General features: G+C 36.7%; 1 protein-coding gene across 4 annotated transcripts in view; it reads right to left on the reverse strand.

Moving 5' to 3' along the window:
* The window catches only part of HEATR5A (HEAT repeat containing 5A), a 121684-nt gene that overhangs the window by 45015 nt on the left and 51449 nt on the right, over positions 1–25220 (reverse strand). For all 4 annotated transcript variants that reach the window (XM_042942914.1, XM_042942913.1, XM_042942912.1 and 1 more), the window contains exons 17-21: positions 19202–19307; positions 18164–18354; positions 6419–6578; positions 3091–3280; positions 1841–2010 (exon numbers count right to left, since the gene is read on the reverse strand). In XM_042942914.1, the coding sequence (XP_042798848.1) occupies positions 1841–2010; positions 3091–3280; positions 6419–6578; positions 18164–18354; positions 19202–19307 (817 nt within the window). The remainder of the gene's footprint in view (positions 1–1840; positions 2011–3090; positions 3281–6418; positions 6579–18163; positions 18355–19201; positions 19308–25220) is intronic.

Here is a 25220-nt window from a genome sequence, read left to right on the forward strand (position 1 = left end):
AGAAAAAATCATTTTACGGCTTAAATATTATGAGTAACATAAATAATATTTGTTAATTGTTAATTTTGATTTTCGCAACTGCTCTTAATATTCCAAGAGAAACATCCAATAGTAATCTCTATTCTTTATATGTAAACTTTCTCAGTCTGGGAAAAAAAAAGTAACAAATTTAATCAGTTCTAATTCACTAAGAATTAGTAGTAAGTTTTGCTTTTTATTTCTCAATAAATATAATGGAGAGTGAAAGTCTGACCAACTTACAAAGGAGTGGCTATTTTTCAATAATTGGTTTTGGGGATGGTTCTTTGAATTAGAGAATAATATTCCTAGGGAAAAGTCATTGAGTAGTAAAGGTAAAAAAAAAAACCCTTTTCCAGTAAGTGCTATTTTCTCTAATATGTGTTTAACCTAGAGAGGAACCAAGTTTCTATCAGAAAAGTCAGTCACATCCTCTTTTTAAGAGTCTTACATAACTTTGACCATAAAAATCACTATTAACATTAACATAATGTCTGTTTAAGTTATATGTTAGAAAATAAAAACTACTACATATTGAGTGGTTATTAAGTGCCTAGGACATGTGCCTTAATGGGTGGTATCTCATGCAATCTTTGTTTTATAGACAAGATAGCTGAGGCTGGAAGAGGTTATGGGACTTCTCTAAGGCCACAAAGCTAGGAGGTGGTAGAGATGAGGTTAAGAGCTAATCAAAACTACAAAGTCAGTAAGAAATAAAGAAATGGGAACTTAACAAGGAGTTCAGAAACTGGATTCTAGGGGTGCCTGGGTGGCTCAGTCGGCTGAGCGTCCGGCTTGGGCTCAGGTCATGATCTTGCAGTCCGTGAGTTCGAGCCCCTCATTGGGCTCTGTGTTGACAGCTTGGAGCCTGAAGCCTGCTTCAGATTCCGTGTCTCCCTCTCTCTCTGTCCCTTCCCTGCTCATACTCTGTCTCTCTCTAAATTAAAAAACATAAAAAAATTAAAAAAAAAAAAAAAAGAAACCTGGATTATAGACTTAGAGCTACCACTACTTCTAGATATGTTACCTTGGACAAATTATTTGACTTTTTTGGTGCTTGGTTTTGGTTTTTTTTTTTTTTTTTTTGGCGGGGGGGAAGGTTAGTTTTAATGATATTTGAAGTTCTTTCAAGGTCTGAAATGCTGTATATCCTGCCTTCAGCTTGTGAATGAAAGGTCTGTCTAAAGTAATAATTCTCAACTGTCATGTTACTAATGGGAATGTGTTGTAAACATTCTAGGGGCAGAAATAGTTTAAAAGCAATGGTGTCAAGTTTTAACTCCAAATGTAACCCAATTTTTGAGGCAAATTTAGATAGAAAGTGGTGATACTCAAGGTAAATCTTAAAACCACTGATGATTATGAACCATTTACCAGAACTTTTAGCATTTAGCTTGCATTATTGATTAAACATATTATTAGAACCCAGATATTGATGCATATGCCACTAGAATATTAAGGAAAAATGTTATTTTCCCATCTGAGGTGGAGAGAACTTTATATATAATTATTTGAAATAATGTCACATACATTTTTTCCATGTCCTATAGCATTTATACAGTACCCAGGACATTTGAGCATCCAATACATGTTTACTGATTAATGAATAAACATTCCAAATGGTAAGTTCAAAATTAATAGAACAAAACTGAATCAATATATGAGAGGTTTGAGATGCGATTACATGAAATTTGGCCCTACCCGCTAAAAAAACCAGAAACGAGAGGAAACAGCTATTGTACACAGACTAGAGAATTATTAAAAATAAATCTAAGTTTCCAATGAAAAAAAACTAAGGAGTCACTTAAAATTTTATACTCACACAGAGGCAGCTGACCAAGCTAGACAGGTTGACATGTCTTGGAGCAAACATATGAAGCTGCTGAAGGCAAGAGATGGCCTGAGCTTGAACAAGGCAGTCTGGGTTATCCTGCATCACCGCACAACCCAAAAGACAGGAAGTCCTTAAGGTGGAAATGGAAGTACTATTACCTAAAATGAAAGCACAAATCTTTGAATAATTCGTCTATGAAATCATTCCTCTTTAAACTCATATTATTGAGTTTATTAATTTTAACCAATTTTAAACTAAGGATCTGTGAAGTAAATTTCTTCTACAAAAGAAAGCCAGGTGACAGATTTTTGGGTTATGTTAGTTACTCCTAGTCTGAAAAATTTGTCAATACAAATCACTAGGCAAATAAGAACCTCAGCCTATCTGAAGGCTACACCAAAATTTCATGAAAAGTGGAATTAGAATGGCTAATGAACTTAGCCCTGCTTATATTAGTTGAGTTTCTTTCAAATATTAAAATCATTCATGGACTTTACATTTGAAAAGATCAGATTATCTGAGTTTTGGGACTTAGTCATTTATTTCTTAGAAGAGAGAAGCTCTTTACACTATTCTACTTGAATTTTTCACTTCAATTGTTAAGAAAAGCATATTAAAAATATATCTAATCTTTCTAAATACGACACTCCTTATCTTTTCAAGGTAAAAGAAATCAGACTAGATGGCATTTCACAAAATATACTGATCACCTACTATGTGCCAATCATAAAGGCTTTTCAACTTTTCCCTCATTTAATAGAAAAGGAAACCAAAGACCAAAGACAAAGATTTTCCAAAGGTCATCCAATTAACTGGTGGTGGAGTGGGGCATCTCGCTGGCACAGTTGGTTAAACATCCGACTCCTGATTTGGGCCCAGGTCATGATCTCATGGTTTGTGAGACTGTGCCCTGTGTTGAGTTTTGCACTGACAGCACGGAGCCTGCTTGGGGTTTTCTCGTTCTCTTTCGCAAAAATAAATAAATAAACTTAAAAAAAAAAAAAAAAAGTGGTGGAGCTTACATTAAGTTTCCTACTTTCTCTGTTATTTTCTATTATGTCAACATGCAGGAGTCAAAATCTTCTTCCTGAGATGACTCTCAATATTCTGCTCATGTATTTGCATAGAACACTGTGCTAAACTTCACTTCACTGACAAGTATTTGAGTCAGTAATAAGTGAATTCATTTTCACATGTGTATTTTTAATTTAAAACATCACAAAATGAGCTATGCATACCCTGTAGTTCTGGACCCAAAGTAGTAATAAGGGCATTCAAACAGCGACCAAGACTTTGTTGAACTTCAGCATGAGTAGGAGGCACATTTAACAATAACATTATAATAAGAGAAAGGGTGGGTTCCACATGCATATGGTACAGTGGGCCAGCAGAATCAATAATCAGTGATAGCGAATGTAGTGCCCAGGTCTGTGAAGACAGAGAAAAACAATTTAAAATGCTACAGCAGCATTAAGAAACATGAAACACAATGAATTGTTCTTTGTTGAAGGAAGTGATAAATTAACGACACATTATAGTACTTGTGTGCTATTATAACTAACCTGGAAAGAGAAACAGAGAACATACAAAGTTTAAGAAAAAATTTCTCTCAAATATCCAGTAAAAAACCCTGACAATCATCTAATTTCAAATGCTAAACTTAAATCTATATCAGTACTAAGAATTCCAAGATTGGGGTGCCTGGGTGGCTCAGTCAGTTGAGCGTCCGACTTCGGCTCAGGTCATGATCTCACAGCTCGTGAGTTCGAGCCCCGCGTCGGGCTCTGTGCTGACAACTCAGAGCCTGGGCCTGCTTTGGATTCTGTGTCTCCCTCTCTCTCTGCCCCTAAACAACTCCCATTCTGTCTCCATCTCTCTCAAAAATAAATAAACATTAAAAAAAAAAAATTAAAAATAAAAAAGAATTCCAAGATAATGTTTGGTTCTTTAACTAATAGCTTGAACTAAATCTAGTTTACCGTAAACTGTTTTTTGTTCAATCTATGTGGAGAAAATTCAAGTTTTTAAAAGACTCAACAATATTTACAATTACATGCAGTAATATGGACAAATCTCTTGAACGTAATGTTGAAGAAAGCCAGACATAAAAGAGTATGTACCATATGATTCCAATGATATAAAGTATAAAAGCAGGCAAAACTAACATATGATGCTGCAAATCAGGATAGTGGTTATCCTTGGTAGGACAGGTAGTAACTAGAAGAGAACATGAGGAGAGCGTTTGGGGTATTGATAATGTTCTATTTCTTGATCTAGGTGCTGGTTACATGGTGTATTTAGTTTGTATACTTTACTCACAGAGACGCACACTTATGATAAGTGCACTTTTACAAACATATAAAAATAAATATACATGTATTAAATAAGTGTATACATTATATATATAAATATATATAATATAGTAAACAAACAGATTTGCCTTTGAGACAAATCTGCCCTGCCACATGGTTTTATAAATAAAGCTTCACTGAAACACAGTCGTGCTCATTCATTTACATACTATTTATGACTGCTACTGTTACAATGGCAGAACTGAGCAGCTGACAGAGAGTGTATGGCATGTAAAGTGTACATAATTTACCATATGGCTCTTAAAATAATAAGTTGGTCAACTCTGGTTTAAATGAAACAAGACTCTACCAGTACCTCAGAATGAGGTTGTCTTTGGAGACAGGGCCTTTAATGAAGTTAAAATGAGGCTATTAGAGCAAGCCCTAATCCAATGTGACTAGTGTCCTTCTAAGAAGATAAAATTTGGACAGAGTAATGCTAGAGATGCACATGCACAAAGGAAAAACCATGTGAAGATACAATGAGAAGGTGACCAACTGCAAGCCAAGGAAAGAGGGCTCAGAAGAAACCAAACTGGCTGACACTTTGATCTAGGACTTCTCGCCTACAGAACCATGAGAAAACAAATTTCTGCTATTTAAGCCAACCAGTGAATGAATGAATGAATGAACGAATAAATGAAAGAAAGAAAGAAAGAAAGAAAGAAAGAAAGAAAAGAAAGAAAGAAAGAGAGAGAGAGAGAAAGAAGGAAAGAAAGAAGACTGGCCATATACTGACAACCAAGCAGTCAGGCAGATGATGGGTATAATAGATTCCTTATAGTGTACACTCTATCTACTTCTATATACATTTGAAGGACATAAAAATTCCTCCCTTTAGGAAATTCAGAAAGCTTTATCCCTCTTATCAATGAATGTATAAGAAAGCTTAGAGTACTAAACATTCTACAAAAATAAACTGTTAAGTCAGAGACAGCAGTAATCAAGAAGAGTCAGATTTAATGACAGTGGAAGCCACTAAAAGCATTTAAATTAATCAACTGAAAAAGTATTCGATGTAAATGTATGTGCATTCACAATAGACTTCTTGAAGGGGGAGAAGAGAAATATAATAAATAGAAGCAAAGGAGGATGAAAGAATGGAACACCTTATAAGTTAACTCAATCAACTACTGGATAATGATGATGAAGAGACTATTAGTAATATGGTAGTAATTCAAAGAAGGAAAGCTAACTGTGGATTAGGGATGTTGAAATTTGACAAGAAGGTGGTTAAACTGGATTTCAGAACGCTAGAAAATTTGGATGATCAGACAGGACCAGGAAGGGAAAAGAACAACAGGAAAATATAAGTGCAGACATGAGAATGGCATGAGTGGAATGAGAACAGGCAGACTGCCTATGAGAGAAGTCAGTACTCTGGGGTAATGATAGATAAGGTTCCTGGGTCAGCTGATAGGACTTGAATGAGAAGGAGATTTAGGAAGCAATAAGCAGTTTCCCAGCTTTTTGACAGGAAAGTTGCAAGGTGAAAGCCTTTCAGGAAAACAAATGTGGCTTCATATCTAGGGAGAGTTGAAAAGAACCTAAAAACACTACTATAATAATTAGGAACACACGAGGGGGAAAGAGATAAGATAAGGAGAGTAAAAGAACAGGAAGAATAACAATCAATCAAGATTTGATTAAAATATCAAGAAAATGATGATTTTAACTGACATGGGTAAGATGTGTACAATAATATGGTAAAATGGTTAAGAGCATGGGTTTGGAGCCCGTGACTTGTGTTATTGAACTGATTAGATGATTTTTTAGCTTTCAGCTGGCTGTGAGCAAGTTACTTAGCTTCTGTAAGCCCCAGTTTTCTTTTTGTATAAGGGGAATATACACCCTAGATTACTGTGAGGCTTACACATGTTAATATGTTGTTAGAAGAATGTGATACAAAGCTTGGTACCTATTAAGTTCTCCAAAATGGTAAATGTTATTATTAAGATGGAAGGAAGATCGATTTCAGAAAAAAAATACTAAATTTGACTTTAGAAACTCCTGAGTGTGAAGTAAGGATAGCAAGATTTGACTAAGACTTGAATTTCAAAAATCCGTCCAGGTTAACAATGGCTTAGACATTTACTGGGCGGGGTGTGTGTGTGTGTGTGTGTGTTATTTACAAGTTACTAGTGGCCGATAAAAACATAATCTGCATTATCTACAAATCATGAATTTCAAGAAAAGTATCACATGGAGTACTTACCTGCACATCAGGAGAAGTACTGTCCTGAGACAAAGTATAAAGGATTCCGACACAAGAATTCAAATGCTGAGAAGAACTTATCCCTCCTAAATATCTATGTAGGGATCCCAAAGCCAATGAGTATCCTGTTCTGGTAACCACATCCCTTGCTGATTTCAGTCTGTAATTATGGAAATAAACAATAGTTACTGAAAAAAACTAATGCATGCACACTGTCACTTAGGCAAAACCTTTTGTATGAATAGCTGCAAAATTCAAAAATATGTTACTGATAAAAACATTTTGAAATAACCTGAAAGGTATCTTAAAAAGAAAAACATTTTAAATAAAAACATCTTCACATTTTTAAAGATTTAAGTATGAACAATTTCAATGTTTTTCAGAGATGCACACACTAAATTTATAAAACAAGCATTATTACTTTACTGTTAAGTCACTCTTTAAAAGTTCAAGTATAACCAACACACAATATGCTATTAGTTTCAGGCATACAGTGTAGTGATTTGACATTCTGATACATTATCAAAAGATCCCGACAATAAGTCTAGTTACCATCTATTACCATACAAATTTTCATCAATTTTATTGACTATATTCCACATGTTATACATGAGCTTCCCATGACTCATTTATTCCCTTCACCTATTTTGTCCCTCTTCCCCTGCTTCCTGTAACCAACAGTTTATTTCTTGCATCTATGACTTATTTTCTTTGTTCATTCATTTCTTTTCACAAGTAAGTGAAATTACATGGTACTGGTCTTTCTCGGTCTTATTTTACTGAGCATAATACACTCTAGGTCCATCCATGTTGTTGCAAATGGCATGATTTCCTTTTTTATGGCTGAGTAGTATTACACACACACCCATCTTCTTTATCCACTCATTTATTTATTTTTTAACATTTATTTATTTTTGAGACAGAGAGAGACAGAGCATGAATGGGGGAGGGTCAGAGAGAGGGAGACACAGAATCTGAAACAGGCTCTAGGCTCTGAGCTGTCAGCACAGAGCCTGACGCGGGGCTTGAACTCACGGAGTGTGAGATCATGACCTGAGGTGAAGTCGGCCGCCCAACCGACTGAGCCACCCAGGCGCCCCTCCATTCATTTATTAATAAACACAGGTTGCTTCCATATTTTGGCTACTGTAAATAATGTAGCAATGAACACAAGGGTGCATATAGCTCTTTGCATAGCATGACCTAAAAAAATTTTTTTTTTAATGTTTATTTTTGAGAGACAGAACATGAGCAGAGGAGAGGCAGAGAGGGATATACAGAGTGTGAAACAGGCTCCAGGCTCTGAGCTGTCAGCACAGAGCCTGATGAGGGCTCGAACTCACAAACCATGAGATCATGACCCGAACCGAAGTTAGATGCTTAACTGACTGAGCCACCCAGGTGCCCCACAGCATGATTTTTTTTTTTTTTAAGCGTTTATTTATTTTTGAGAGAGAGAGAGAGAGAGAGAGAGAGAGAGAACATGAGAGGCAGACGGGCAGAGAGAGAGAGACGGAGACACAGAATCGGAAGCAGGCTCCAGGCTCTGAGCTGTCAGCACAAAGCCTGATGTAGGGCTCGAACCCATGGACTGAGAGATCATGACCTGAGCTGAAGTCGGATGCTCAACCAACTGAGCCGTCCAGGCACTCCTGCAGATAGTTCTCTGAATTGATGTTTTCATTTCCTTTGAATAAATAGAAGTGGAATTGCTGGATCAAATGGTATTTCTATTTTTAATTTTTTTAAGAACCTCTACACTGTTTTCCATAGTGGTTGTACCAATTATATTCCCACAGTGCATGAAGGTTCCCTTTTCTGCACATCCTCAACACTTGTACTATCTTTTGGATACAAACCAATTAGACGAGTGTGAGCTGATATCTCATGGTGGTTTTGATTTGCATGTCCCTGATGATTAATGATGTTGAGAATCTGTTAATGTGCTTGTTGGCCATCTGTATGCCTTCTTTGGGAAAAAATTTAATCACATCGTCTGCCTATTTTTTTTAAGTTTATTTTTATTTTTTTATTATTTTTAAATTTATTTATTTTTTAATTTCCATGCAAGTTAGCATATACTGCAACAATGATTTCAGGATTAATGCCCCTTACCCATTTAGCCCTTCCTTCCTTCTTCAACCCCACCAGCATCCCTCTGTTTGTTCTCTGTATTTAAGAGTCTCTTATGTTTTGTCCCCTCCCCCCCGGTTTTTATATTATATTTGCTTCCCTTCCCTTAGGTTCATCTGTTTTGTATCTTAAAGTCCTCATATGAGTGAAGTCATATATTTGTCTTTCTCGGACTAATTTCGCTTAGGTTAAAACTCTCTACTTCCATCCACGGAGTTGTAAAAGGTAAGATTTCATTCTTTTTGATTGCCGAATAATACTCCATTGTGTGTGTATACATATATATAGATTTACATATAGATTTAGATTATATATATATACACACATATATATAGATTTATATATATATAGGTAGATTTATACACACACACACACACACACCACATCTTCTTTATCCATTCATCCACTGACGGACATTTGGGCTCTTTCCATACTTTGGTTATTGTTGATAGTGCTGCTATAAACATGGGGGTGCATGTGCCCCTTCTAAACAGCATACCTGTATCCATTAGATAAATACCTAGTAGTGCAATTGCTGGGTCATAGAGTAGTTCTATTTTTAACTTTTAAGGATTTATATTTTTAACTTTTTAAGGAACCTCCCTACTGTATTTCAGAGTGGCTGCACCAGTTTGCATTCCCACCAACAGTGCAAAAGAGATCCTCTCTCTACACATCCTCACCAACTTCTGTTGTTGCCTGAGTTGTTCATGTTAGCCATTCTGACAGGTGTGAGGTGGTATCTCATTGTGGTTTTGATTTGTATTTCCCTGATGATGAGTGACATTGAGCATTTTTCATGCATCAGTTGGCCATCTGGATGTCTTCTTTGGAGAAGTATCTATTCTTGTCTTTTGCCCATTTCTTCCCTGGATTATTTGTTTTTTGGGTGTTGAGTTTGGTAAGTTCTTTACAGATCTTGGATAATAACCCTTTATCTGATATGTCGTTTGCAAATATCTTCTCCCATTCTGTCAGTTGCCTTTAGTTTTGCTGATTGTTTCCTTTGGTGCAGAAGCTTTTTACTTTGATGAGGTCCCAATAGTTCATTTTTGCTTTTGTTTCTCTTGCCACTGGAGACGTGTTGAGTAAGAAGTTGCTGTGGTCAAAGTCAAAGAGATTTTTGCTTGCTTTCTCAAGGATTTTGATGGATTCCTGTCTTATATTTAGGTTTTTCATCCATTTTGAGCTTAATTTTGTGCATGGTGTAAGAAAATGGCCCAGGTTCATTTTTCTGCATGTTGTTTTCCAGTTTCCCCAGCACCATTTGCTGAAGAGACTGTCTTTATTCCATTGGATATTCTTTCCTGCTTTGTCAAAGATTAGTTGGCCGTATGTTTGTGGGTCCATTTCTGGGTTCTCTATTCGGTTCCATTGATCTGAGTGTCTGTTCTTGTGCCAGTATCATGATGTCTTGATGATTACAGCTTTGTAATACAGCTTGAAGTCCGGGATTGTGATGACTCCTGCTTTGGTTTTCTTTTTCAAGATTGCTTTGACTATTCGGGTTTTTGTAGTTCCATACAAATTTTAGGATTGTTTGTTCTAGCTCTGTGAAGGATGCTGGTGTTATTTTGATAGGTACTGCATTGAATATGTAGATTGCTTTGGGTAGTATTGACATTTTAACAATATTTGTTCTATCCAGGAGCATGGAATATTTTCGCATTTTTGTGTGTGTGTGTCTTCTTCAATTTCTTTCATAAGCTTTCTATAGTTTTCAGTATATAGATTTTTTACCTCTTTGGTTAGGTTTATTCCTAGGTATTTTATGGTTTTTGGGGTAATTGTAAATGGGATAGGTTCCTTGATTTCTCTTTCTGTTGCTTCATTGTTGGTGTATAGGAATGCAACCAACTTCTGTGCATTGATTTTATATGCTGTGACTTTGCTGAATTCATGGATCAGTTCTAGCAGTTTTTTGGTGGAATCTTTTGGGTCTTTCATATACAGTATCATGTCATCTGCGAAGAGTGAAAGTTTGACCTCCTCCTGGCAGATGTGAAGGCTTTTTATTTCTTTGTGTTGTCTGATTGCTGAGGCTAAGACTTCCAATACTATGTTGAATAACAGGGGCAAGAGTGGACATCCCTGTCTTCTTCCTGACCTTAGGGGGAAAGCTCTGTTTTTCCCCGAGGATGATGTTAGTGGTGGGTCTTTCATATATGGCTTTTATGATCTTGTGGTATGATCCTTCTACCCTACTTTCTTGGGGAGTTTCTTATCAAGAAAGGATGCTGTTTTTGTCAAATGTTTTCTCTGCATCTATGGAGAGGATCATGTGCTTCTTGTCCTTTCTTTTGACATGATGAATCACATTGATTGTTTTGTGGATATTGAACCAGCCCAGCATCCCAGTTATAAATCCTACTTAGTTGTGGTGAATAATTTTTTTAATGTATTGTTGGATCCAGTCGGCTAATATCTTGTTGAGGATTTTTGCATCCATGTTCATCAGGGAAATTCGTCTATAGTTCTCCTTTTTAGTGGGGTCTCTGTCTGGTTTTGGAATCAAGGTAATGCTGTCTTCATAGAAAGAGTTTGGAAGTCTTCCTTCCATTTCTATTTTTTTGGGACAGCTTCAAGAGAATAGGTGTTAATTCTTCTTTAAATGTTTGGTAGAATTCCCCTGGCAAGCCATGGGGTCCTGGACTCTTGTTTTTTGGAAGATTTTTGATTAGCAATTCGATTTATTTATTGGTTATGTGTCTGTTCAAATTCTCCTTTTCTTCTTGTTTCAGTTTTGGTAGTTTATATGTTTCTAGGAATTTGCCCATTTCTTCCAGATTGCCTATTTCATTAGTATATAATTGCTCATAATATTCTCTTATTATTGTTTGTATTTTGCTGTGTTGGTTGTGATCTCTCCTCTTTCATTCTTGATTTTATTTATTTGGGTCCTTTCCTTTTTCTTTTTGATTAAACTGGCCAGGGGTTTATCAATTTTGTTAATTCTTTCAAAGAATCAGCTTCTGGTTTCATTTATCTGTTCTGTTTTTGTTTTGTTTGTTTTTGTTTCGATAGCATTGATTTCTGCTCTAATCTTTATTATTTCCTGACTTCTGCTAGTTTTGCATTTTACTTGCTGTTCTTTTTCCAGCTCTTTAAGGTGTAAGGTTAGGTTGTGTATCTGAGACCTTTCTTCCTTCTTTAGGAAGGCCTAGATCGCTATATACTTCCCTCTTATGATTGTCTTTACTGCGTCACAGAGGTTTTGGGCTGTGGTGTTATCATTTTCATTGGCGTCAATGTATTTTTTAATTTCCTCTTTAACTTCTTGGTTAGCCCATTCATTCTTTAGTAGGATGTTCTTTAGTCTCCAAGTATTTGTTATCTTTCAACATTTTTTCTTGTGGTTGATTGTGAGTTTCATAGCATTGAAAATATGGTCTGAAAATATGCATGGTATGATCTCAATCTTTTTGAACTTGTTGAGCGCTGATATGTGTCCCAGTATGTGATCTATTCTGGAGAAGGTTCCATGTGCATTGGAGAAGAATGTGTATTCTGCTGCTTTAGGATGAAATGTTCTGAATGTATCTGTTAAGTCCATTTGGTCCAGCATGTGATTCAAAGCCATTGTTTCATTGTTGATTTTCTGTTTAGACGATCTGTTGATTGCTGTAAGGGGGAGGGGGTTGCAGTCCCCTACTATTATGGATTATTATCAAAGAGTTTCTTTCTGTTTGTGATTGATTTATATATTTGGGTTCTTCCACATTTGGAGCATAAATGCTTACAATTGTTAGGTCTTCTTGGTGGACAGACCCCTTAATTACGATATAATGCCTTTCTTCATCTCTTGTTACAGTCTTTATTTTAAAGTCTAGACTGTCTGATATAAATGTGGCTATTCCGGCTTTCTTTTGGTACCATTAGCATGATAGATGGTTCTCCATCCCCTTACTTTCAATTTGAAGGTGTCTTTAGGTCTAAAGTGGGTCTCTTGTAAACAGCATATAGATGGATCCTATTTTCTTATCCATTCTGTTGCCCTATGTCTTTTGATTGGAGCATTTAGTCCATGGACATTTAGGGTGAGTACTGAAAGATATGAATTTATTGCCTTTATGTTGCCTGTAGAGTTGGGAGTTTCTGGTGTTCTCTGGTCCTTTCTAGTCTTTCTTGCTTGTGGTCTTTTTTTTTTTTTCTCTCCCCTGTCTTTTCTGCCCTCAGAGAGTCCCCCTTAAAATTTCTTGCAGGGCTGGTTTAGTGGTCATGAACTCCTTTAATTTTTGTTTGGGAAACTTTTAATCTCTCCTTCTATTCTGAATGATACCCTTGCTGGATAAATAATTCTTGGCTGCATATTTTTCCAATTCAGCACATTGAACATATCCTGACACTCCTTTCTGGCCTGCCAAATTTCTGTGGATAGGTCTGCTGCAAACCTGATCTGTCTTCCCTCGTAGATTAAAGACTTTTTTTCCCTTCCTGCTTTCATGATTCTGTCCTTTTCTAAGTACTTTGTGAATTTGAATATGATATGCCTTGTTGATGGTTGGTTTTTGTTGAATCTAATGGGAGTCCTCTACTTCCTGGATTTTGATGTCTGTGTCTTTCCCCAGGTTAGGAAAGTTTTCTGCTATGATTTGCTCACATAACCCTTCTACTCCTTTTTCTATCTTCTGGGACCCCTATGATTCTGATTCCTTTTTAATAAGTCACTGATTTTCCTAATTCTTTTTCTAATTTTTAATGTTTATTTTTGAGACAGAGACAGTATGAGCAGCGAAGGGGCAGAGAGAGAGGGAGACAAAGAATCTGAAGCAGGCTCCAGGCCCTTAGCCTGACACGGGGCTTGAACTCACGAACTGGGAGATCATGACCCGAGCCAAAGTTGGACACTCAACCAACTGAGCCACTCAGGAGCCCCTGATTTTCCTAATTCTCAAATCGTGTTCTTTTGCCTTAGTCTCCTTCTTTTTTTCTGCTTCATTATTCTCCATGAGTTTGTCCTCTATATCGCTGATTCACTGCTCTGCCTCATCCATCCTTGCTGCTGTGGCATCCATTCGAGATTGCAGCTCAGTTATAGCATTTTTTATTTTATCCAGACTAGCTTTTACTTCTTTTATCCACAGAAAGGGATTCGAATCTATTTTCAACCCCAGCTTGTATTCTTATTATTCTGATTCTAAATTCTGTTTCACACAACTTGCTTGTATCTGTGTTAAGTCCCTGGTTGTCGTTTCTTCTTGCTCTTTCTTTTGGGGTGAATCCCTTCATTTCATCATTTTAAAGGAAGAAAAAGAATTAATTAGGTAAAAGAAAATTAAAATTAAAAAATTAAAAACAACACACAAAAAAATCAAGTAAATAATGCTAGATTGTAGGTGTGTTTTGGTCTGGTTGTTGAAAGGAGATTGATTAGAGAAAAAAGGGAAAGATAAGAAAAGAAAAAAAATGGAAAACGTTTGAAATTTGAAAAAGTGAATACAATGAAACAATATTTTTAACAAAAATTGAAAATAAAAATAATTTTTTTCTTTCTGTACTGAATAAGAAAAATTAAAAAAAATTGAATAGATGGACCAGTGAAAAGACTGAAATACGATAAAAATTACATCAGTTTCCCCTAGAAGACAAACTACGAAGCACTTTATAGTCTGTAAACTAAGCAGGCAGAAAGACTTGTGTTCCTGAAGAGCGAGGTTGGCCTAGATGGGTGGGTGGAGCTTAGTGTAACAGCTCCATTCTCCACTAGATGGCACTGCTTATCTTACTGGGGTGGATTGCTGTGGTGCTTGCAGGTGTATCCACACATGCACGGGAGGCGTGAAAAAGGCATCACCCAGCTACCCAGTCTCTAGTATCAGAATTCTGTTCTCCTCAACCATCAATCACACACCCGTCCTTTTGTCTGTGGCTTCCTTCTACACCCCACTTATACAGTCCGTGACCAAGCCATCAGGTTGCCCGGTGGCAACTCCCTCTTGAGTTTTATCTCAGATGTGGCTGTGTTTCCCAACCCCTCACTTCTGAGGGACTGCGGCTTTGGCCCATTCTGATCCTCTGGGGGAGAGTCTCTTAGAGAAATGGCCAGGTGCCCACCCACCCCCAGAAACGTTCGTGGGACCGTGCTGCTGCTGATGACCAGAGACTGCAGCTGGGTGCAAGCCTGCTCCAGAAAAAGTTCATGCGAACATGTAGCAGTGTTTCAGGGATTTTGGTAAATCACAACACACATCTGGCACCAGGTTTCCCCTTAACATCCTGTTCTAGCACCAGTGAATCTCTGGGGTCTGCTGGCATCTTTGCCTGCGGGGTGGCCACAGAGCCTCTACCAAATGTCTTCTTAGCAGGGGAACCACCTCTCCCCATGTGACCCAAGGATCCCTCAGACTTCACTCTCTGCTCCTGGGGATTTGCCCTACCCCCCCAGAGCTCCTCCAGGTATCAAGCTGTGGAGTTTCCGATTCTGTGCTCCTCCTGTTTACAGAGTCTTAATGGAATTTAAACCCTCTCCTTTCTCTCTTTTTTGTTCAGTCCCAGTGGCTGTTTACACTTTTCCACTTTCTCTCCAGCTGCTTTTGGGGGAGGGGAGTGCTCTTCCCGTACTCTCCTCCTCTCCCCACCCCTCATCTCCGTCCTCTCTCCGCAAGCAAAAACAGCTCCTTGCCCTCCGCAGCTTCTCTCTATCCCAGTTCACCTGTCTGTGCTGCATACCTGCTATGTTCTGTGGTTCAGGTGGTGCAGATTGTTGTTTTAATACTCAAGTCAGTTTTCTAGGTGCGCAGGATGGTTTAGTGTTGATCTGGCTGTATTTCATGGACAAGAAATGCAAAAAAAACTTCCATGCTATTCTGCCATCTAGTCCCCTGCCCATTTTTAAATCAGGGTTTTTTTTGACATGAAATAGAAGTTCTTTATATATTTTGGATATTAACCTCTTATCAAATATATGATTTGCAAATATCTTCCTCCATTCAGTAGGTTCCCTTAGGTTTCCTTTTTTTTGTTGATGTTTTCATTCATTGTACAAAAACTTTTCAGTATGATGTAATTCCATTTGTTTATTTTTGCTTTTATTGGGATTGCCTGAGGAAACTGACCTCCTTCCCTCAAAATATTGTTAAGACTAATGTTTTCTTCTAGGAGTTTTATGATTTTAGGTCTTACTTCAAGTCTTTCATCCACTTTGAATTTATTTTTGTAAACAATGTAAGATAGTGGTCCAGTTTCAATCTTTTGCATGTAGTTATCTTCTTTTCTCAACACCATTTATTAAACAGACTGTCTTTCCTTATTTCCTTATAGTCCTAATTGACTATATATGCTTGTATTTATTTCTGGGCTCTCTATTCCATCATGCTGATCTGTGTGTTTGTTTTGTGCCAGTAACATACTATTTTAATTACTCCAGGTTTGTAGTACAGTTTGAATCAGGGAGCACATCTCCAGCTTTGTTCTTCTTTTTCAAGACTGCTTTGGCTATTTGGGATCTTTTGTGGCTCCACACAAATTTCAGGATTTTTTGTTCTAGCACTATGAAAAATGTCATTGGTATTTTGACAGGGATTACACTGAATCTGTAGAGTGCTTTGGGTAGTATGGCTATCTTAACAAATTAAATCTTACAATCCATGAGCACAGCGTGTGTATGTGTGTATGCATAAACGCACATATATGGGATGCTTCGTGAATTTGCATATCGTCCATGGGGAGTATGGTATATCTTTTCATTTATTTGTGTCATCTTCAATTTCTTTCATCAATGTCTTACAGTTTTCAGGGTACAGGTCATTCAGTTCTTTGGCTAAATTTATTCTTAGGTATTTTATTCTTACTGACAATACTAATTGAGATTGTTTCCTTAATCTCTTTCTGGTAACTTGTTATTAATGCAAAGAAACTGATTTCTGCATGTTAATTTTGTATCCTGTGAGTTTATTGAATTCATTTAATTCTAATGGTTTTTGGTGGAGTCTTTAGGGTTTTCTATATACAGCATCATGTCATCTGCAAACAATGACAGTTTTCCTTCTTCCTTTCCAATCTGGATGGCTTTTATTTCTTTTTCTTGTCTAATTGTGTGGCTAAGACTTCCAAAACTAAGGTGAATAACAGTGGAGAGAGTGGGCGTCCTTGTTTTGTTCCTAATCTTACAGCAAAAGCTTTTAGCTTTTCACTGTTGAGTGTTAGCTGTAATGCTGAGGTATGTTCTTTCCATACCCACTTTGTTGAGAGCATTATTAAGTTGCATTTTAAAAATGCACATTGCTGAGACACTTTATTTCCATACAAAGAGACTTTGGGGGTACATGGGTGGCTCAGTCAGTTAAGCCTCTGATTCTTTATTTCGGCTGAAGTCACTATCTCATGATTTGGGAGATATATCCCTGTGTTGGGCTCTGTGCTGACAGCATGGAGCCTGCTTAGGATTCTCTCTCTTCCGCGCTCTCTCTGCTCTTCTCCTGCATGTGTCCTGTCTCTCTCAAAATAAACATTAAAAAAAAAAAAGAACTTTGATTTTAAAATTAAATACAGCAAGAAAAATCAATGTTTACTAGTTTTATTATGCATTCTGTGCTAATTTAAGTGTTTTCCATTTAGTCCTTTATTTATTTATTTTAAAAAATATTTATTTATTTAAGTAATCTCTACACCCAATGTGGGGCTTGAACTCACAACTCTGAGATCAAGAGTCACATGCTCCTCTGAATGAGCCAGCCAGCCGCCCCTATGTTCAGTCCTTTTTTAAAAAAATTTTTATTTATTTATTTTTGAAAGAGAGAGAGAAAGAGCGTGCACCCCTGTGCACAAGCAGGGGAGGTGTGCTATCTGTTTAGAGCACGACGTGGGGCTCGATCCCACAACTCTGGGATCATGACCAGAGCTGAAATCAAGAGTCAGATGCTTAATCAACTGAGCCACCCAGATGCCCCTACATTTAGTCCTTTAATCCTCCCAACAACTTTGAGATTTACACTATTATCAGTTACTTTTTACAGATGAGAACAGAATGATATCCAAAGTAACTCTTACTAAGTAACCATTACATGAAGATTGGGATTTGAACTAAGTTAGTAATCTAACTTTAAACTTCAAACTGTTGACCAAATCAGACACATATATTCAGTAGACTGGAAGGTGAAAGTGCTATATTTATTATCTCATTTATCTTAACATTCTCAAGCAGGCGGCGTAGTACTGACAACCTTCTATTTGAAATAGAGGAAAACGAGCTGTGGGGTTTGCTCTCTACTCATGATCTCAGAGCTAGCAAAAATGAAAACATAGTTTGTTTCCTGATGATGAAAACCTAGACTTTACTCTTTCCAGTACATTGTTATTACTACCTATTATCTATATTTTACATGATAAAATTCCCTAAATTTCTTAGTCCCATCGTCCATTCCAGGGATGGCCAATTATACTACTCATATAGTGATGTTTCTCTTATTAAATAAAAACTAAAGCCAAAGTAATAATAGTTCTATATTCCAAGATGAGCAGACAAAGGGGAGGCTAGCCTTCATATAAAGTATCCATGTTTATCAATTTTTTTCTGAATTAATTCCCAGAATGGAGTTTCACTAGTTCCAAAAAATCAACAATCTATACCCAGTTTTGACAGATAGTCTCTGCATATTAAAGAAATTCACTTACTTGTCAAAGCTAACTTGAGCTAACGCAGCAGTAAAAGCTCCATCATCAACCACTTGGGCTAATCTAGCCCATGCCTCTGCAGCTGCACATCTCAAGAGGGGGTTGGGACTTTCTAGGGCTCCCATCACCAATGCCACGGCAAGTCTTCTCATTTCTTCTGGACCCAAGTTTCCCTTGGAGCCAGCTAAGTACTGAAATACGTAAAGAACAATCTAAACTTATAACTGTAATAAATTTTCCAATCCAGTTTGGAATATATATTCTGGTTGACTAAAGATGTTCATACTTGGATTACTATTTAAACATAAACATACACACACACACACACACACACACACACACAAATTTGATTTTTCACAAAGTTCTTCAGAATTAAAAAAATTGTTTTTAATGTTTATTTATTCTTGAGAGAGAGAGAGAGAGAGAGAGAGAGAGCGAGCATGAGAGGGGACGGGGGAGAGAGAGAGGGAGACACAGAATCTGAAGCAGGCTCCAGGCTCAGAGCTGTCAGCACAGAGCCTGACGCAGGGCTCAAACCCATGAACTTGTGACCTGAGCCAAAGTCAGATGCGTAACCAACTGAGCCACCCAGGCGCCTCAAAAAGTTAAGAATTTTAAACCTCTAGGCAAGCAATTGTCACTACAGTATGTATGTATTCAGAAGAACATTAATAGGAATTTCCATAATATAACCAATGAAGCATATTATATTTTAGTTAGAAACATTTAAGTCATAAATGCAACAAGCCAGATTTGGCCCAGAGGCCACAGTCTGCCAATCCCTGATACAGGATATTAGGCTGAGTAGGTTAAAGCATGGTTCTAAGCCAAGATTCTAGGTTTAATTTCTGACCAACAACTTTTACACAGAGAAAAAGTAAAAGGGGGATTATAAATCCTGAAACATTTTCATCAGGCGACTAAGAAAAAAGGGAGGAAAAAAAAAGCAACAGTTCTTTCAAGACACCCTCCTCAACCTATTTAACCATACTTAGAAAAAAAAATCAAGCAAACATCTGAATTTAAAAACAGAATTACCTTCAAGAAGCTAGAGAGTGAAGAAACAACATGTAACTGAACTACTTGTTGACGAGCTCCTTTTGTGTGCTTTATACTGTCCAAAAGTTGTTCCAGTATAAGAAGCCTAAAATCAGAAACAAGATTTAACAGCAAATAGTGTGACATTGGGTTTGTTAATTAAGTAAGTGAAAGGACATTTCTGAGTATCTATTGCTAATTTGTTTTGTTGCGTTATTTTGTGGCAACTGCTAAAATGAGATAAACTATTGCTGAATATTCTAAAACATTTTAAGAAAATATAAAAAATACAAAAATATTTTGGTTATGTGTCATTCTGACAGTGGTGGAGAAGTATTATTATTATTTTTGTTTATTTTTGAGAGAGAGAGATAGGGAGCATGTGCAGCAGAGTGTGCTAGTGGGGAAGGGGCAGAGAGAGAGAGGGGACAGAGGATCTGAGGCAGGCTCTGTGCTGAGAGCCCAAACTCACAAACTGCAAGGTCCTGACCTGAGGGGAAGTCAGATGCTTAATCAATTGAGCCACCCAGGTGCCCCAGGGGGGAGAATTTTAACAAAAGTATCACTTAATAAATATTTACTGGGCAAATTCTGCTATCTCACTATTTTCTAAACAAAGGATAATCTTTTTTTTCCTTTTAAAGTAAACTCTATGCCCAACATGGGGCTCAAACCCACAATCCCAAGATCAAGAGTTGCATGCTCTACTGATCAAGGCAGCTAGGTGTCCCTAAATAACACGTATCTTAAAAGTCACTTGCAGCTGGGGAGCCTGGGTGGCTCAGTCAGTTGAGCATCTGACTCTTAATTTCAGCTCAGGTCATGGTCCCAGGGTCTGGGATGGAGCTCTGTGACCAGATCAACTCTGCGCTGAGTGTGGAGCCTGCTTAAGATTCATTCTCATGCTTGCGATCTCTCTCTCTCCCTGGCTCCTCTCCCCAGCTCAAGTGCGTGCTCTCTCTCAAAAAAGTTAACTTGCAGTAACCATTTTGTTCTTAATAGGACTTAACTGGATTCAAATACATTGATTCATTTCAAAGGCAGCACCCACTTATGTCATCCATAGGTAATGACAATTAACACAGCCCTTTCAGCCCCCAACTATACTTTAAAAATGTACTTGGTATCATACTATATATTAACATAATTTTAACTCCTGTATTTCTCATTTAACATTACCTCCTTAGCACCTGTCAAATCATTCTTATTCTTTGGTAACTTTCACGAAGTCAAATTTTACTATGCACATGCATTACAATTTGTTCAATCATTCTCCTGATGGAGACAGCAATTTTCCAGTTTTCACAATTCTAACTATGATGGATATATACATTATTTTTGGTCTGGGGTTGAATGTGTCCATTAGCTATTTATGTAGCTTCTGTGAATTGTTTTACATTCCCTTACAACACAGGGCTTTTATTTAATTATTTTATTTGCTATTTTTTAATTGAAAGTTCAGTTGACATAGGATGTATTAATTTCATGGGAATGCAAGCTGGTGCAGTCACTCTGGAAAACAGTATGGAGGTTCCTCAAAAAACTAAAAATAGAACTATCCTGCAACCCAGCAATTGCACTACTAGGTATTTATCCATGGGATACAAGTGTGTTGTTTCGAACCCCCATGTTTATAGCAGCACTGTCACCAATACCCAAAGTATGGAAAGAGCCCAAATGTCCATCGATGGATGAATGGATAAAGAAGATGTGGTATATATATATACAATGGAGTATTACTCGGCAATCAAAAAAATGAAATCTTGCCATTTGCAACTACATGGATGGAATTGGAGGGTGTTATACTAAGTGAAATTAGTCAGAGAAAGACAAAAATCATATGACTTCACTCATACGAGGACTTTAAGAGACAAAACAGATGAGCATAAGGGAAGGGAAACAAAAATAATATAAAAACAGGGAGGGGGACAAAACAGAAGAGACTCATAAATATGGAGAACAAACTGAGGGTTACTGGAGGGGGTGTGAGAAGGGGGATGGGCTCAATGGAAAAGGGGCATTAAGGAATCTACTCCTGAAATCATTGTTGCACTATATGCTAACTAATTTGGATGTAAATTTAAAAAAATAAAAAATAAAATTTAAAAAAATTTTTTAAAAAAGGATGTATTAATTTCAGTGTATAACAAAGGGATTTGACATTCATATGCATTATGAAGTGATTATCACCATTAAGTCTGGTTACCATCTGTCACCATACAAAATTATTACAATATTATTGACTATATTCCCTATGCTTTATTTTCATCTCCATGCTTTATTTATTTTATAACTTTAAGTTCAGACCTCTTAATCCCCTTCACCTATTTTGCCCATCCTGTGCCATCCCCCTCCCTTGTAGCAATCATCAGTTTGTCCTCAGTATGTATGTATGTATTTGAAGTTCATTTATTTATTTAAAGAGAGAGAGAACACAACAGGAGAAAGGCAGAAAGAGAGAAGAGAGAAGAGAGAGAGAGAGAGAGAGAGAGAGAGAGAAAGAAAGAAAGAAAGAAAGAAAGAAAGAAAGAAAGAGAGAGAGAGAGAGAGACCCAAGCAGGATGCGGGGCTCAATCCTACAATCCGAGAGATCATGACTTGAGCCAAAATCAAGAGTCGGATGCTTAACTGAATCACCCAGGTGCTCCTGTTCTCAGTATTTATGAATGTGTTTCTGTTTTGTTCTATTTGTTTGTTTTGTTTTTTAGATTCCACATATAAGCAGCACAGGGCTTTTAAATCCTTATGATGAGATTAAAGATAGGTAAGCATAAAATAAACCACCCCAATTTTACACTATTATCTCCAAGGTTTTAAAAACATTGCTCCTAAAAGTAACAGAGAGGAAAGGAGGCAAACCATAAGAGACTCTTAAATACTGAGAACAAACTGAGTGTTGATGGGAGGCGGGCAAGAGGGGAAAGTGGGTGATGGGCATTGAGGAGGGCACCTGTTGGGATGAGCACTGGGTGTTGTATGCAAACCAATTTGACAATAAATTATATTTAATATGAAAACAAACCAACAACAACAACAAAAAAAACACTGCCTCTGGGGCACCTGGGTGGCTCAGTTGGTTAAGCATCTAACTTTGGTTCAGGTCATGATCTTACAGTTCGTGGTTCAAGCCTCACATTGGGCTCTGTGCTGACAGCTCAGAGCCTGGTGTCTCCCTCTGTCTCTGCCCCTCTATCATTCTATGGAGGCAACAAAGCCTAAGTCAAGTTCTCCAAATGGCACTAAAAAAGACTGCATAGATATGGGCACTGTACTTTTAAGAAATCCAACTGTGGAAGAAGTTAGAAAAAAAGGAAGGAAGGTAGGAGTCTGTGGATTTCATGAGTTGGGGAAAGGAGTATATATAAAACCAATTCACAGAATGTAATAAACATAGTAGAGCACTAGATATTTTGGGAAAACCACAGTAACCTTAAGTACTTGATTTATTTAAATATTTCCTTATTTCAAGGTTAATTTTGTTCATCACAATTAATTTGAAAAAGTGATAAAGGCAAATGAAAGAAAAAGAAATTCATCCCTTATCCCACCATCTAGAAAGAGCCACTGTTACCATTTTGGCATATTTGTTTTAGTCTTCCCCACAAAGACAGAGGAGTATCGTTTTTAGAAAATTAGGATCACAGTGTATACTTTGTTAAAATATTTTTTCCTCCCAAACATCATTCCCATCTTGTTAACTACTACATTGAAATAATTTTAAACACCTATTAGTAAAATATAGTCTGGCAATATAATAGTTTATTTAACCAATTTCCTAGTTTGGACATTTAGGCTACTTCTAATTTTCATTATAAACAATATGACAAATATACTATATATAAAACTTCTTCGCCTGTGTTTTAAGACCATATTAAAGGCATTTTGTTTCAAGAACGTATTTATGTCTAAATTGCCTGTAGAGAAGACTATGGAGAGGTTATGTAAACAAGACAACAAAGAAATTAAGGATAACCACATGGTCAGACTCACAAATTTAAAAGCCTAAAATGTCATTATTAGATCATATCCTCATCTTTTATCAATGGAACTATATCATGCTGAAATTACTAAAAATACCTAAGGTTATAGCTTGAGAAGTTTGTTATATTGTAATAAAATTTGACCTGTACAGGGGACTTCCAGAGCCCTCTATTTTTTCTCCACCCTGTATCCCCAAATGCTGATGGAGATCTCAACAAAACATTCTGAATCTTCAGGAAGATGGAGGTGACTTGTTTTTAGTAATACTGAATTAATATGCTTAAGTAGTATTGATTATAACATACAATTATTAGTTTGGAATGAAATTAGATGCTGAAACAAAGTTTTGGATCTAGAGAAATTAAAAATACACCACCAACTGACTAAACAGCAAGACATAACATCTGAAAATGATGATTTAATATGCTTTCAGGGAAGGTGTCTATGGTGAAAATTTCTAGTATTGTGAACTAGAACTATGCTTTTTCTCTTTCTCCATCAACTCACAATCTATAACATTTTACAGCATTTATATAGCAGTGGTTCTCACCCTGGCTGCATGTCAGAATCACCTAAGGAGTTTTTAAATTTTCAATACCTAACATATATGCATACCATACTATTATTTTTATTTATTTTGAAAAAGAGAGTGATATAAAGAGAGAGAGAGAGAGAGAGAGAGAGAGAGAGAATCCCAAGCAGGCTCCACACTGTTAGTGCAGAGCCTTGATGCAGGGCTCAATCTTAATGAACCGTGAGATTGTGACCTGAGTGAAACCAAGAGTCAGAAGCTTAAGGGACTGAGCCATCAGGTGCCCCACATACCATACTATTAAATCAGAATCTACAATTTAAAAAGTTGTCCATATGACTGCAACGTATTGTCAAGGTCAGAACAATCTTCAGGTGAATTAAGTAATTCATTCTTTGGATGTAGGTGCAAAATGTTTGAAAGTAACTACAAACAACACAAGCACAAGAACAATCACAGTTTTTTTCTATATAAAATTATCTTAACACTCTAGAAATTTAAACATTTTAGTCATTTAAAATTACCAATGCAAAGTTTTCTTACTTTTAAAATCCTATAGTCAAAATAGAGAAAACCAACTGACTTAAAGACAACTTAATTTCTACATGCATAAATAGAATATGAAAAATGTATTTCTAATCTTAGGGCAATCTCTTGTTATAAAAGAATTTCTTTTAAGCTGTTTAAACACAAAGCTAACCTCAATGACAACAAAATGCTTTGAAATATTCAGCTGTTGGTTGTCAAATATAGTAGTACTTTGATTAAAAACATTTTTTTTCTCTAGAAATGTAAATATACAGCCAAAAGAAAAAGGGTGCGCATTTTTAACAAGTGTCCTATCTGGACAACAGGAAATTAGAAACTTAACTTTCTTATTTAAGTAGTTTCTCTCCTCTGGTCCTCTAATGACACCCAATGGTGACTGCTAATGGATGCTTATGACCCACTTTTTATATCTGGGATCCTGCTAGACCACTTCCTTTAAAAATCTCCAAAGTACTGCCTCCTATTTTTTTTTTTTTTGATGTTTATTTATTTTGAGAGAGAGAGAGAGAGAGAGAGAGAGAGAGAGATGAAGAGAGAGAGAGGGAGACAGAGGATCTGAAGCAGGCTCTGTGCTGACAGCAGAGAGCCTAATGCAGGGCTCAAACTTATGAACTGTGAGATCATGACCTGAGCTGAAGTCGGATGCTTAACCAACTGAGTCACCCAGGCAACCCTGCCTACTATTTTTATTCAGTTAGACTCTAAACACAGTATGTTTTGCTTTTACCAGGTCTCAATATTTTTATTAAACAAAACCTCCCCTCATTAAATATATATTCATTCTATATACTATTTTAGTCCAGGTGAGGTTAAAGAAACTTAGTGTAAAGTTAATTAAATTTTAAACAGAAGTGAAAAGCCATTTTCCTAAACTGCAAATGGGCAATAACTCTTAAAAAAAAAAACAAAAAACAAACCCAAAACCCAAAAAACAACTTCTCTGAGAGTAATATAATC

This window comes from Panthera leo, chromosome B3 (genome assembly GCF_018350215.1).
Source record: "Panthera leo isolate Ple1 chromosome B3, P.leo_Ple1_pat1.1, whole genome shotgun sequence".
NCBI lineage: Eukaryota > Metazoa > Chordata > Mammalia > Carnivora > Felidae > Panthera > Panthera leo.